Source organism: Acipenser ruthenus, chromosome 12, assembly GCF_902713425.1.
Source record: "Acipenser ruthenus chromosome 12, fAciRut3.2 maternal haplotype, whole genome shotgun sequence".
Lineage (NCBI taxonomy): Eukaryota > Metazoa > Chordata > Actinopteri > Acipenseriformes > Acipenseridae > Acipenser > Acipenser ruthenus.
Genome location: NC_081200.1, coordinates 569,972 through 585,000, shown reverse-complemented (window position 1 = coordinate 585,000; position 15,029 = coordinate 569,972). Strand labels below are relative to the sequence as shown.

The following is a 15,029-nucleotide window of genomic DNA, read 5'->3' as shown; positions in this document are numbered from 1 at the left end:
AAAGTTTGGGAACCCCCTGGTCCAGTGGTTAGAGCTGAGGACTGGAAGGGCAGTGTGGGCTCATTAGAGCTGAGGGACTGGAAGGGCAGTGTGGGCTCATTAGAGCTGAGGGACTGGAAGGGCAGTGTGGGCTCATTAGAGCTGAGGGACTGGAAGGGCAGTGTGGGCTCATTAGAGCTGAGGGACTGGAAGGGCAGTGTGGTTTCATTAGAACTGAGGGACTGGAAGGGCAGTGCGGGCTCGTTGTTAGAGCTGAGGGATGGTGAGCCAGTAGGAGGCAGCATGAGTATTACTAGTGTCGGACTGGGAGGCAGTGTGGTCTCAGGTTGAGTGATTTTTTAGGTTCAGTAAATAGGATATTCAGAACAATAAAACCATTCACCCACACAAAAAGAGATTTTGGAGGAGTTGTTTTTTTCGGTTGGCAGAATTTCAACTTTCAGTCTGCAATAAATGTACGGCACACATCTGCAAGTGAATAGCTGATTTGTTTTTGGCACTTTTACACAATGAGAACCTCAGCAGGTGGTATTTCTGTACCTGCGGCAGTGCATATTTTACTTATATGGAGCTCTGGTGTTCTGCGTAGGCTCCAGTGTTAAGAGGAGGATGCTCAGAGCTGAGCTGGAAAGTGAAGAGAGGAATATTGGGTAAGAAGGATGGAATATTAATGGTGAAACATTATCATTATTAAATATAAAATGAAACAGAGTCATTATAAAATATATAATAAACAGACAAAACTCCCAACGGTAAAGCACTGATAGCAGTCATTTAACACGGCACATTTATTAACATCTTAAAGATTCAGAACAGAGAAGGGCTCCCCAGAGATGCTGCTGTCATGAGAGCAGAACGCACTGATGGATCACGTTTTAAACTATTCTGTGGAGGAAGCCAGCCTAATAGTCTAAAAGAGTGTCATCAATATCAAACTGAATTTAATGCATTCAAATTGACATTTAAAAAGAAGTCGGGACAGTGTAGTCAGTATTATTACAAGACTTGGGACAGTTATAAATGCTGTGAAAACAATGTCCCACTTCAATCACTGTCCTGCAAACACCAATGAGCAGGCCAGCCTGAGCAGCCAATCCGAACCCAGCACCCTGACCCCACAGGGCTCTCTCTGGAGAGTCTGGGTTAGATATTTATAGAGCTGAAATTGTCTGGTCTCCACACAGGGGGAACTCAAGGCAGCCCTGACCAAGGCAATTATGTGGAATAAGGTATTGAGCTTGGAGAGCTGTGGTGTGGGGCTAGTGTTCGCTAATCGACTGTGCTGTCCCAGCAGAGCACTCTAAACCCTTGCTGCAAATTGCAATCAGCCTTCCTTCTCTCTGTCAAAATCTTCGCCGGGCGAGGGGAGAGGCGACGATGTGACAATGGCACGTGTGCGTCTGGGTTTACAGAAAACATATCAGAAATGAGAAGCTAGCGCCTCCTCTTACTGTACTGTTCAATCATTCAAGCAACTCTTTCACAGTGCCCCCTTCAGACCCGGATTCCACAGTGCTCCTTCCTCCTGCAAGCTTGCAATGTTCAGCAGTGAATGTTTGTTTTTTTCCCCCCACAGTAAATGTTGTTTATTTTATTTTGTTGTTCACATAGATTCTTGTCACAGCTTTAAATCAATCATTCAATCAATCAGTTGATTGATCAGTTCCTATGAGTTCAAACAGGTTGATCCCCTCTTATACTGTAGTCAACTGAAAACCATCTCTCTGTCATGTGGAACGCCTCCCTCTCCCTCTCCCTCGCTGTGATCCTGCAGGAAGTACAATATCCGCGTGGAGGACATCATGGTGCGTGAGGTGCGCTATGTCACCCTGAACTGCTGCTATCGGGACCTGCACAACGTGCTGCAGATAGGCAACCTCAAGACCCTGGCGCTGGTGGAGTCTGCAGGTGAGAGGAGGGCACTGCCGAGCCCTGGCCCTACATCACTGCTCAGAGGCAGGGCTCTCTCTGGAGCACGGTCCATGTAGATAGGTAGATACATTAGTAAGCAGAAAGATGAATTCAACTTTCTCCATTCTTAGAGATCAAAGAACAGCGAAAAGATAATGCATGAAAAACCCCTTACTGCAGATGGCTTAAGTGATGCTCTCAGCTCCACCAACAAGCAAGCTAGCAAGCAAGACGCACGACTGCCATTTGAATTGCAAAGCAGCAAAAACCATCCTGCAGTACTTTCTGTTTTTTATTTTTAATCTTAATTGATTTATGTTTCTTGTCCAAGCCACATTGAGCTTCAAACTATTCCAGGAAAACCTGTGATGCGATTGGTGTGTCTTTGCCAAAGTCTAATGTCCTGTTCAATCCTAGTAACATTATAAACATCACCCACGTTTTGTATTGAAATTTGAGTTACACAAAAAAAGAATTTGCAATATTGATAACATTCAGTGAGGAACCTTTATGCAGTAAAGCACAGTACATTTATGCTATTTACTGTCAGCACCTGTCAGGTAACCAGATTTGTGAATTATCAACCCTTTTCAACCCACTTTGCTAGAAATAATGCCTCGATGAGTTTTTGTTTTTGTTACCCCATGTCTGTCGCTGTCCCCCCAGAATCGATGATCCTCCTGGGCTCCATCGAGCGCTCGCAGCTCCAGGCTCTGCTCACCCAGCAACTAGGGCGGCATAACCGCATGGCATACCTGCAGGAGAGGGCACAGGCTGCTAAGAAGCGCCTCTCCAACCACAGCCAGGGCCAGGGCGGCAACGAGCCGGGCATCCAGCGTGCCAGCCAGGAGGTGCGCTTCCAGGTCAGCGCGACCCCTTCCCATAACATTGAGGAATCATTATTACACAGGGGATGAGCTGTGGAGATTGAGGGGACTGCATTAGAAAGGGCTTGATTGAAGCCTTTTGATCTTAAAAGGAGTTGACAGCGGAGCACAGCACAGAAACAAGGACCAGAGGGTTAAAGTGGAGACAGCCTTTAGGGTACAGGGTAGCGTAAGGAATGGGTTGCAGAGCCATGTTGTTGACGCTGAATTATTGGCATATCTCTTTCTCTCTCTCCCCTCTCTCTGTATCTTTCTCTCTCCCCCTCTCTGTATCTTTCTCTCTCTTCCTTCTCTCTGTATCTCTTTCACTTTCTCTTTCTCTCTATCCCCTTCTGTATCTCTTTCTTTCTCCCTCTCCCCCTCTCTCTGTAGCTCTTACTCTCCCACACCCCTGCTCTGTCTGTTGTGTAACCCCTGATTGCCATGCTGGGCACACTCTGCAGGTAGGCTTTGCTCTGCATTGCAATCTCACAATGAGGAGGGATATTGAAAACCCAGCAGAGCTCAGCAACTTCAAGGGAACTGGGAGAGGAAGGGGAGCAGAGGGAACTCGCCTGGAGCACTTCAGAAACTTTATCAGCAAGGAATGCTTAAAGCCATAATAAAACATTACTATCTGACTGAGTTCATAGCACAGACAGAGCACTAAATACAACATAGCATAATGTTTGCATAGTAATTAAATGCCATTGTTTTTCTTATGTGTCTGTTCCCTGTCTATCAGGGATTAAAGTCAAACCAACTAGCAGTAAGCTTGAGAAGGGAATACTTAAAGAAAGGAAGGGAAAGAGAAAAAAGAAAAGAAAGACAGGAAATGCCCTGGCCTATATGACTTCAGTGTCCAGGTATGGTTTATTGATACTTAGATGTGATAGGAAGACCCATCAATGCTCTTCTGTGTTCTAGAGGTAGTTCTCTCAATAAGTCTGTTCCCAGTGATTCAGCTTTGACAATGAGGCTTGGCAATCCATTCCTTACCCTCCTCAGTACCTTCTGTCCTCACTCTGTCTCCATTTAGTTTCCAGCTGTGTCCTCCGGTCCTGGTTTCTGTGCTGTGCTCGTGTGTCAGGCAGAGAGCTGTGTCAGTGTCCTCATTTCCGTCTTTTCTTTGCTGTGAGTTTTTGTTTCTACGCAGATCTCCACGGATACGTCCACATTCAGCCCCTCGAACGCAGGACTGCAGAAGCCCCTGAAGCCAGCACTGAAACGAGCCTCCTGCCCCACAGTGGAGACCCCCACTGGTAAGCCCCCCCTCAGTCTGGTCAGTGCTGAGAATAGGGGACATACCTGCTGGACAGGACAGAGTGGGTGCTAAGGTTATGAAAACTAACTGTAGCAATTTCTGTTTAGTGTATCCTGAGCTTAGTGTGACCTAGTGAGAATAATACGGTGTTGTTATTTACAACGTGAAAATCTACATTTAGATAAAGAAGATATTAATAATGGCTTTTTTTTGCACTGGGTCATGGCAGACCCAGGTCATTTTATTTCATGACAAACTGCCAAACAGTGGCGGCCTCTCACTTTACACCCATCTGTCTGAAGTTAAGCCTTTTTTTTCTGCCGTTTGCTCTGTGGATCGTTAATTGATTTTAGAGTTCAGTGACCTTTTATAAAAATTAAATAAAGAAAGGCTCTAATTTCAGTGAGGGTCTCAGCTGCTCTGAAGATGTATATAATGAGCCATGCTCAGTTCTATATACTATTACATCATGTGCTGCAGTGTGTAGCTTACACTAACCCTGGAGTACATGAATCACGTGGAGTTCTGTGGTGCACTGCTTTCTCTTTTTTCTCTTTCCAGGGCCTGTGGACAACACTGCCATCGCCTTAAAAAACCTGTTCTGTGTCAACCCAGTAAGCGAGCCCGCCGAGGTATGTCTGGCTGGCCCCACAGCCTGCGTGTGTCTTCTGTCAGTCGTTACCTTTTTAGCTTTTCATTTGGTCTGACAGTTGTCCACTTTCAACAGAAAACAAATAAGACTGCTGGCAAATCTCCCCTAAGCAGGTTTACAGTACCTGATTGTAAAATAATATCTAAAGAGCTTTTGCACAGACATGTAGAGTGTGGTAAAGAAACATTCAGAGATGCAATCAGTTTGTTTCTATATCTTTTATTTTTTTAAATGTGGAGTTGTACCTTTGTAAAGCATCTGAAACATCTCATACAGCAATGCAATGTGAGCCCTGCTCTGCCCCTCTTCCCCTGCTGCAAATTGCAATCATCCCATGTGTGCATGGGGAGGGATGGAGGCTTTACCTGATGCTGGCTGGTGTCTGTGCAGATGTGCTGTGCAGATGTGCTGTGCAGGTGTGCTGTGCTGCTCCCGTGTTTAACGCTCTGTCTCCTCCTGTTGTCTTTAACTAAAGAACAATGAGCTGTCAGGTGCCCCTGACAACAGAAAGCCCAAACAAGTGACAATATCCATCGTGGTAAGTGGCACCAAGAAATCAACCAACCACCCAACCAACCAACCAACCCAACAAAAAGCCATTCATGAAATCAAAGCATCCTCAAAGCAATCATTGAATCATACTGCCTCCCTGTGAAACCTGTCCAAACCCTGCTGTACTGTGCTGATTCCTGTATGCCCCAGCCCAGGCCAGTGCTCTGTGGCTCCCCTAAATCCCTCATCTTATTCAGCTGAGTGTAGTGACAGGATTCAATCCTCAACGCATTACTCATGCACTGGAAAAGTCATGCTGCCAAAATATATTTTACACAGAACTATCCCCATGAGAACAATACAGTAAATAAGTACCTTACAGAAAAGCAGCTTGGATTTCACTCCAATCTCACATCAAAATGATGTGTTTCTTCCTGGGAACCATTGTTCAGCTATGATCCAGTTGTTGACTGACATGAATATTTACAGCATGACTAATATTCACATTTGTATTAGGTCTTATAGACATCCTTTCACCTATGAGTTCAGACCAGAGGCTCCATTGGCTTTCAAAGCCTGTTGAAAAGTGACACAGACTCGACAAAACTGACCCTTAACAAAGTGAGCACCCGGGGAGCGATGGGGCTGCTGGAGTTCAAATACCCTCCTTCAACACTGACCAGTGAAAGGGGAGTCAGCACAGTAGGGCAGCAATCAAAGAACAAACTTGCCATCAAATCTGCAATCACAGAACTGTTCAGATGAAATGACTCAACTATTAAAATACAGCCATACACACCAGCAACTGACCAGGCAGGCAGGCAAATTGATGAGCTAAAATCTATGCAAAAAAAATCCTTTGAAAGTAGGTATGCCCCTGTTTAATTTCTCTATGAATTATTTCCATATAAGACACTTAAACCATTTAAATAGTTTGAGTACGGTTTTCTGTAGCTGATAAAGTTTAAGTTAATAATAATGTGAATCTTAACAACCTGGCTGGTGTGGGTCTCTCCGCTCCAGCAGGGACTGGTTTGTGGTGGGACTAAGGTAGGAGCCACGCTTCCCGATTCCTCTTTCCTGTCTGCTTGCAGTACTTTCTATTGAGTTGTGGGTGTGTATGTCTGTCTGCAGCAAAACCATCTGGGACCCAACAGCAGTCTCTCCCACTCTCCCATTCCTTGAGACAATCATCTGCACCGACTCACCCTGGCGATATGAGAATCACCCTGTGCTGAGTAAATTCAGAGTGTGGGTGGGGGGGGTGGGGGGGGGGTGATTAGGGGTGTGCAGTTACTTTACTGAAACTTTTGAAACTCTGAAACAAATGCAAATAGACTGCAAATCAAAATAGAATAGCTGTTACTTGCAATCTCACTTGCATTCAGAATTGGGTGCTCTGGTTTGTGTACAGTACAGTGCACAGCTCGGGCTGTGTCAGGTAGTGTTGTAGGACAAGCCCCATGTGTGCTTGTGAGTTTGTGTGGTGAGGGTGTAATGGGTTTTTGTCAGCCCAAACCTACTGGAATTCACAGATACCCAGGGTCCCATACTCTGTACACATACCCCTGCAATTGCCTGCTGCAGGTCTCTAATGCAATCCCTGCTGAGTTTTCTGTAGGAGTGTGAGCCTTGTCCTGTATGCATTATAGAACGACAGGTCAACAACTGCATTGGAACAGTGGAACACTGCGTTCTGGACAGCAAGCACTCATTCATCAGATAGAGCACAGGCGCCCTCGTCACCTGCCCGCCTAATCGCTGTTCTTTACACGCTGTTTCTCTTTCATCCTCGCCAGTCCTGCACTGTGAATGTATGAGAGAGTCAAAGGTTTTCCACTGAGAAGGGAGTGCTGTACACAAGATGCACCCCCAGTAGTTCTGGCTTTCATTTGACAATGTTTTCCTTTAAAATCCTGGGTTTGAATGCAGTCAGTTAGTGCCAGGTTTATTTAGGGCTCCGGTGCCCCAATGAAAGATTTAAACCAATCATATAGCACACTCTATAATTACACGTGTTGTAATGGCTCCCTAAACTGCGATCAGGCTCTTCTGCAGTTTCTGAATTTTATAACTCCTACTCTTTACTGGCTGGGAAGACAGAACAATCTGCACCGTAAAACAAAACATGCCGTGTTTGTACAAATCTAGGAGGGGTTCTTGTGCGGAAATCCTTCTCCTAATTGAAGTGGGCTTCAGTGAAAAAACCCTGAAATTACAGTGGAAGCAGCTGCTATGAAAACATACAGGCTAGAACCCAGCAAGGAGAGGTTTACAGTATACAATTAGTATTATTTAAATTCCCTCTCTCTCTCTCTCTCTCTCTCTCTCTCTCTCTCTCTCTCTCTCTCTCTCTCTCTCTCTCTCTCTCTCTCTCTCTCTCTCTCTCTCTCTCTCTCTCTCTCTCTCTCTCTCTCTCTCTCTCTCTCTCTCTCTCTCTCGTGTTCCTGCTGTCTTTTGCAGAAATGCCAGCTCTACAGCTCTGCAGTTCATTAAAAATGTATGTGGCTTACATGCCATGTGCCAGAATTATTTTCTTTCTTTTTAACTCTAATTTGAGCCTATAGGTAATGGTGTGAGGGGATAGTTCAGTGCTGAATTGAAATGTCACCTTTTTGAAGAGCCAGCCTCAGCTCTGCCATTGTTTACCTGGGACTCGAAGTTGCTATTGTTGGCCGGTTTGACATTTTCTTGATTGCTGGAGTACTGCGAGTGACAGCGGAAGATTGAACTGCAGGGTAATTATGTCGAACCCAATAATCATCACAGCCTTTTACTGCGTTTTCCTTCTTTCAAACCCCATGAAAAAAACACCCCCTTTGCTCAGGCAGCTTTCTCTTCAGAATAGGAATTTCCATCTTCGCCCTGGTTTTAATTAACTGCCTCGATGCTGGTCCACACTGTATTTTTTTAAAGTTCTACTGTTACTGATGGAAGGTGTTTAACTATTTAAACCAGTTTCTCAGCACTTTAAACGATGGGCTTAGCGATGATTTCTTTAAGACTGAGAGCTGGTGATGCCTGGTGTCTCCGGCTGCACAGAGGCTGTTGTACTGTGTGGGTGGGAAATTCATTTCTAATACTCTTAGTACTGGTTTTTAATGCATCTCCTTTTATTTTAATGACTTTCAGCAGTAGACTGTCACAGTGTAGGGTGTTCATCGATGCACTGTAGTTGTTCAGTCCTTTTTGTTGTGGATCCAAAAGACAGAAATCCAATACAGTGTTGAGACCTCAGTGCTAGGGATCTGAGAGCCAGCAGATTCAATACACATTATTATAGAGGACTCAGTGCTAGGGATCTGAGAGCCAGCAGATTCAATACCCATTATTATAGAGGATTCAGTGCTAGGGATCTGAGAGCCAGCAGATTCAATACACATTGTTATAGATGACTCAGTGCTAGGGGTCTGAGAGCCAGCAGATTCAATACCCATTATTATAGAGGATTCAGTGCTAGGGATCTGAGAGCCAGCAGATTCAATACACATTGTTATAGATGACTCAGTGCTAGGGGTCTGAGAGCCAGCAGATTCAATACACATTATTATATAGGACTCAGTGCTAGGGATCTGAGAGCCAGCAGATTCAATACACATTGTTATAGATGACTCAGTGCTAGGGGTCTGAGAGCCAGCAGATTCAATACACATTATTATAGAGGACTCAGTGCTAGGGGTCTGAGAGCCAGCAGATTCAGTACACATTATTATAGATGACTCGGTGCTAGGGATCTGAGAGATAGCATATTTTCTACTGAAGAATAATAATAACTAAATACCAGGGATCTGAGAACTTGCTGATGCGATAAGCATTAGCATAGGGAAGTCAGTAATGGGGATCAGGGAGCCAGCACATGAATAATGCAGCAGCTAGTAAGTCCCTTTATCTACGTATGTGTTCACTGGTGTGAGAATGCACATATGAATGTCCATCATTTGTACACATGGGGCACTTCATTAAAACATTAGACCTGGTTTTGAAATGAACGTCCGCTTTGTTCAGACAGGCTTCCCCACCTTTATATAGAAACCTCCAGCAGTCTGGAACTGTTTTAGGGATTTCATTAAACTTCATCTAACCTGTACAAAGACTCTCTTTTATTATTCACTCATGTGTTAAATCTTTATGAATCAAGCCCATACCATTGTTAAACCAGTTGTTAAAGACATTTTAAACAGTGGAACCTGCTGTCTGCTTGGCCTGGCATGGGGTATGGCAAGAGTTTGTTATGTTAAACACATTGAAAGCATTGAAAACCTACAGGCAAAGAACCCAGCAAGGAAAAATGTGTACAGTCTGCAGTGTATCTCGTTGCGGTTTTTGTAGATATCGGGGCTGATTCGAACCTTGACAGAATCCATCACTCTGCTGTTCCTGTCTCATTCTCTTCAGACTGCTCCAAACACAGAAAGCAGCTGCAGCTCCCTCGCCGCTCTCGTGATGTTGATTCAGGAGGCTGTGGGAGTGGAGGGAGCTGGGTCTGTGATTGCTGTCATTAGTGGAGAGGTGCGGAGAGCACAGCCCTGCTGACATGCAGGCCTGGCTCACTGACTGTGCTTGGCACTCTTGGTCTCTAGTGGTTTGAAGTGAGAAGAAACAGTTTGTTTAGTGGCTTGCTTTGGGGGCAGCATTGGAAAGCACCTACTCTGTCCCATGCCCTGTTTTGGCTCCATCCAATTACAGGTAGTCCCTAATAAAGTGCCCAGATTGCAAACCCAAAGTGGTGCCAGCCCTGCGACTCCTCTTAGCGGCCATGCTGATCTGCTGATCTGCTCATTGGCAGAATGATTCAGTCTCAGACTGGTCTCATTGATTCAGGGGCTCTATAGAGAGCGGGCTGTGCTGATCTGCTCATTGGCAGAATGATTCAGTCTCAGACGGGTCTCATTGATTCAGGGGCTCTGTAGAGAGCGGGCTGTGCTGATCTGCTCATTGGCAGAATGATTCAGTCTCAGACGGGTCTCATTGATTCAGGGGCTCTGTAGAGAGCGGGCCGTGCTGATCTGCTCATTGGCAGAATGATTCAGTCTCAGACTGGTCTCTTTGATTCAGGGGCTCTATAGAGAGCGGGCCGTGCTGATCTGCTCATTGGCAGAATGATTCAGTCTCAGATGGGTCTCATTGATTCAGGGGCTCTATAGAGAGCGGGCTGTGCTGATCTGCTCATTGGCAGAATGATTCAGTCTCAGATGGGTCTCATTGATTCAGGGGCTCTATAGAGAGCGGGCTGTGCTGATCTGCTCATTGGCAGAATGATTCAGTCTCAGATGGGTCTCATTGATTCAGGGGCTCTATAGAGAGCGGGCTGTGCTGATCTGCTCATTGGCAGGCTGTGCTGATTTTCTAATCTTTCATTTGTTAGCACACGACACAGCAGACAACTTCATAACACATTTCAGGAGCTGTGTCGCTCATTTACGCTGTGCACAGAATATCCAGAGTGCACTTTGCTTTTCTAAATTACAGAATTACAGAGAAGCAGGCAGGCTGCTATGATCAAAAATGAAATAATTCCAACAATGCCTGGATTGGATTTCCAGTTACTGTGGTCAGCAGACTACAAGGGATTGAAAGAAAGCACTGGAGACAAAGATATTGTATATGCTATTAGCTACTCTGTGTCTCAGTATTGATTTGTGTCAGCTGAATATGCTGTCTCTCTGATCCCCAGTGCTGTGTTCTCCATGCTATAATGTATTGTATAATTATTTATAAGATTCCCCCCCAGCCTGTAAACGGACGTCAGTGACACCCAATGAGAGTAGAGGTTTCACGCTCCAGGTGCTCTGCTCAGCCTCTTGGATCTCTATCGGAAGGGTCTCTTTACTAGGTTGATAAGTACACCGTGTGCTGTGCAGGATTCCTAACAGGTTGGTAGAGTTTTGCTGCAGTTTAGATGCATCTACCCAGGATGTGTGGGTTAACTCCCTTGGGCCTTTGTTTGCTGACCTCTCAGAAGCATTTAATTGGTCTCGGTTCTAAAAACCAGAAAGGGTTATTTTAGCTAGAGCACGGGAGGCTCTCGTTAATCGAGGTCACTGGGTCAGTGTGTCGGCAAGCAGGATCTGACATCTCTAAGCAGGTGCTTGGAGGAAAGTAGAGAATGTTTAATAGAAGGGACAGGCTTGTTTCTGGGAAAGACATTGTGTATACCATTAGCTACCAGCCCTGTGACAAATTGATTTACAATTGAGATTTAATTTATAAATATCAGATTTTGTCTGCACTCAAATATTGATTTGAAAATATTTAAACTATAAAACTAAATAGGTGTTCTTATAAAACTTAATGTGTTATGTTTCACATCATTGTAACCAATTAAAAATATATTTGAAACAGAATCTGAATATTTATAAATAATCACAACACCATTATTTTAAATATTGTATTATTTAGAAACATACTAAATATGTTTTAAATATTTAAATAAAATCAATATATATATATATATATATATATATATATATATATATATATATATATATATATATCCCAAGTCTGTTAGCTACTCCCTGTTTTGAATGTGCTGGCTCTCAGATCCACAGTACTCAGTTCTCTATACTGTTTTGAATGTGCTGGCTCTCAGATCCACAGTACTCAGTTCTCTATACTAGACTGTATTGAATTAGCTGGCTCTCAGATCCACAGTACTGAGTCCTCTAGACTGTATTGAATTAGCTGGCTCTCAGATCCACAGTACTGAGTTCTCCTATACTGTTTTGAATGTGCTGGCTCTCAGATCCACAGTACTCAGTTCTCTAGACTGTATTGAATGAGCTGGCTCTCAGATCCACAGTACTGAGTTCTCTATACTAGACTGTATTGAATGAGCTGGCTCTCAGATCCACAGTACTCAGTTCTCTATACTGTTTTGAATGTGCTGGCTCTCAGATCCACAGTACTCAGTTCTCTATACTAGACTGTATTGAATTAGCTGGCTCTCAGATCCACAGTACTGAGTCCTCTAGACTGTATTGAATTAGCTGGCTCTCAGATCCACAGTACTGAGTTCTCCTATACTGTTTTGAATGTGCTGGCTCTCAGATCCACAGTACTCAGTTCTCTAGACTGTATTGAATGAGCTGGCTCTCAGATCCACAGTACTGAGTTCTCTATACTAGACTGTATTGAATTAGCTGGCTCTCAGATCCACAGTACTCAGTTCTCTAGACTGTATTGAATGAGCTGGCTCTCAGATCCACAGTACTGAGTTCTCTATACTGTTTTGAATGTGCTGGCTCTCAGATCCACAGTACTCAGTTCTCTAGACTGTATTGAATGAGCTGGCTCTCAGATCCACAGTACTGAGTTCTCCTATACTGTTTTGAATGTGCTGGCTCTCAGATCCACAGTACTCAGTTCTCTAGACTGTATTGAATGAGCTGGCTCTCAGATCCACAGTACTGAGTTCTCTATACTGTTTTGAATGTGCTGGCTCTCAGATCCACAGTACTCGGTTCTCTAGACTGTATTGAATGAGCTGGCTCTCAGATCCACAGTACTGAGTTCTCTATACTATTTTGAATGTGCTGGCTCTCAGATCCACAGTACTGAGTTCTATACTGTTTTGAATGAGCTGGCTCTCAGATCCACAGTACTGAGTTCTCTATACTGTTTTGAATGTGCTGGCTCTCAGATCCACAGTACTGAGTTATCTATACTAGACTGTATTGAATGAGCTGGCTCTCAGATCCACAGTACTGAGTTCTCTATACTGTTTTGAATGTGCTGGCTCTCAGATCCACAGTACTCAGTTCTCTATACTAGGCTTTATTGAATGTGCTGGCTCTCAGATCCTCAGTACTGAGTTCTCCTATACTGTTTTGAATGTGCTGGCTCTCAGATCCACATGAGAAAGGACAGAACCCTGAACCCACTGTCTGACAGAACAACTCTTCTGGAGAAGACCATATAATTAGAATTGAACTTCTGTAGAGAATTCAGAATTGATCTGCCTCACCCTAGGTGGAGTATTAGTCAGTGCCACTATAATTATGTCTAGTATTTTAATAGAGGTTAATGGGTTGGAGACATTAATGTGAGCATACATTTACAGGTCACTTTCAGTGGAGCTTGTTTTTTTTTTCTTCATTACAGGGCCTCATTAAATCAAATTAGCCTGTTCTTTCATGCAGGTTACTTTTAAACAGCAGCTGGAGGTCAAAGTCTTTAGGGATCACGGCGAAACAGACCCTCTTTAATTTACATGTTGAATACAGATCTCACTACTGTATAAAACCTTAATACCTGCCCAGGTTGCATGTGAGGGTCATCAAGTGTCCCAGGTGGTCAAGGTGACGAAGTGGATAATGTACTAGCCTAACGGGCAGTGTTGTGTGATACACTGCCATTACGGATTCTGTCCCCTGTCGGTGAGATGAGATCAGGTTAAGAGCTCTACAATCATGAATGCAGAGGAGCCTGGCTTATTTACATTGTGGTTAAGACTCTTGTTTGCGATGTGCGAGTTTGCCGGTTCGCACCCAGCCTCCACCCTGTTAGTCTCTCAGCTGAGATTGAATCTACCAGCATTGGTACAATGAGACCCACTCAGACACACCTGCCATTCGCAGCTGATTAGGAGAGGCCAGGGCATAGCTGGTTTACTTGATGCAAGGTTCATGAACAAGCTTGAGTGCATCGCAAACCCATACAAGATATTAACATGCATATTGTTGTTATTGCAGGTTAATGGGACAGATGCGTTTGAATATAGACATGCCGTAAATCCCTGTGTCCTGGTAGTGATTTAAAGTCAGGGTAACGGCATGCTGCAAAGGGAATGGTTTATGGGCTCTGTGTCCTTATGCAGTATTGGTCTATTGACTTCTAAAGCACTGTGGCTGAAGTGTGCACATTTAACTATAATGTGCTTCAGTATCTATAATAGGATCCGTGCACATCACCCCAGAAGTACTGGTACAGAACATTCAGATCATTGCATCTCTGGTTTTGATCCTTTTATTTATTTATTTATTTATTTATTTATTTATTTATTGGGTACAGTATATTTATTTATTTTTGCACTTTTCTGCTTCGGGGGGGGGGGGGGGGGGGAGGAGATGCCCTTTTTTCTGTTATCGGCATGGCACAGTGTTCCTGCCAGCTTCATGTGCTGAGATCAAAGACAGCACACCTGGGATTAAGCATACTGTATTTTCAGATGATGCTGACATGTAATTAATATTCTTGTCCTCGGTGCTGCCAGGAATTTGTTCCAAGGTGTTTGGGCTCAGTGCCTCCAGCCCTCTTCTGATTTGCTGTCGCTGGATCCCATGGTCTGGGGTGGGTTTGGTGTCTGACTCTCATGTGATTGTCTGTCGCTGGATCCCATGGTCTGGGGTGGGTTTGGTGTCTGACTCTCATGTGATTGTCTGTCGCTGGATCCCATGGTCTGGGGTGGGTTTGGTGTCTGACTCTCATGTGATTGTCTGTCGCTGGATCCCATGGTCTGGGGTGGGTTTGGTGTCTGACTCTCATGTGATTGTCTGTCGCTGGATCCCATGGTCTGGGGTGGGTTTGGTGTCTGACTCTCATGTGATTGTCTGTCGCTGGATCCCATGGTCTGGGGTGGGTTCGGTGTCTGACTCTCATGTGATTGTCTGTCGCTGGATCCCATGGTCTGGGGTGGGTTCGGTGTCTGACTCTCATGTGATTGCTGTTGCTGGATCCCATGGTCTGGGGTAGGTTCGGTGTCTGACTCTCATGTGATTGTCTGTCGCTGGATCCCATGGTCTGGGGTGGGTTCGGTGTCTGACTCTCATGTGATTGCTGTCGCTGGATCCCATGGTCTGGGGTGGGTTCGGTGTCTGACTCTGATGTGATTGCTGTCGCTGGATCC

General features: G+C 44.6%; 1 protein-coding gene across 4 annotated transcripts in view; it reads left to right on the top strand.

The window, feature by feature from the left end:
- Window positions 1-15,029, top strand: part of LOC117417169 (chloride channel protein 2-like) — a 123,111-nt gene that overhangs the window by 95,073 nt on the left and 13,009 nt on the right. For 2 of the 4 annotated variants that reach the window (XM_059034241.1, XM_059034243.1), the window contains 5 exons: window positions 1,775-1,908; window positions 2,578-2,774; window positions 3,934-4,039; window positions 4,603-4,673; window positions 5,169-5,231. In XM_059034241.1, the coding sequence (XP_058890224.1) occupies window positions 1,775-1,908; window positions 2,578-2,774; window positions 3,934-4,039; window positions 4,603-4,673; window positions 5,169-5,231 (571 nt within the window). The remainder of the gene's footprint in view (window positions 1-1,774; window positions 1,909-2,577; window positions 2,775-3,933; window positions 4,040-4,602; window positions 4,674-5,168; window positions 5,232-15,029) is intronic. The other 2 variants (XM_059034242.1, XM_059034244.1) reach the window with 2 other exon arrangements.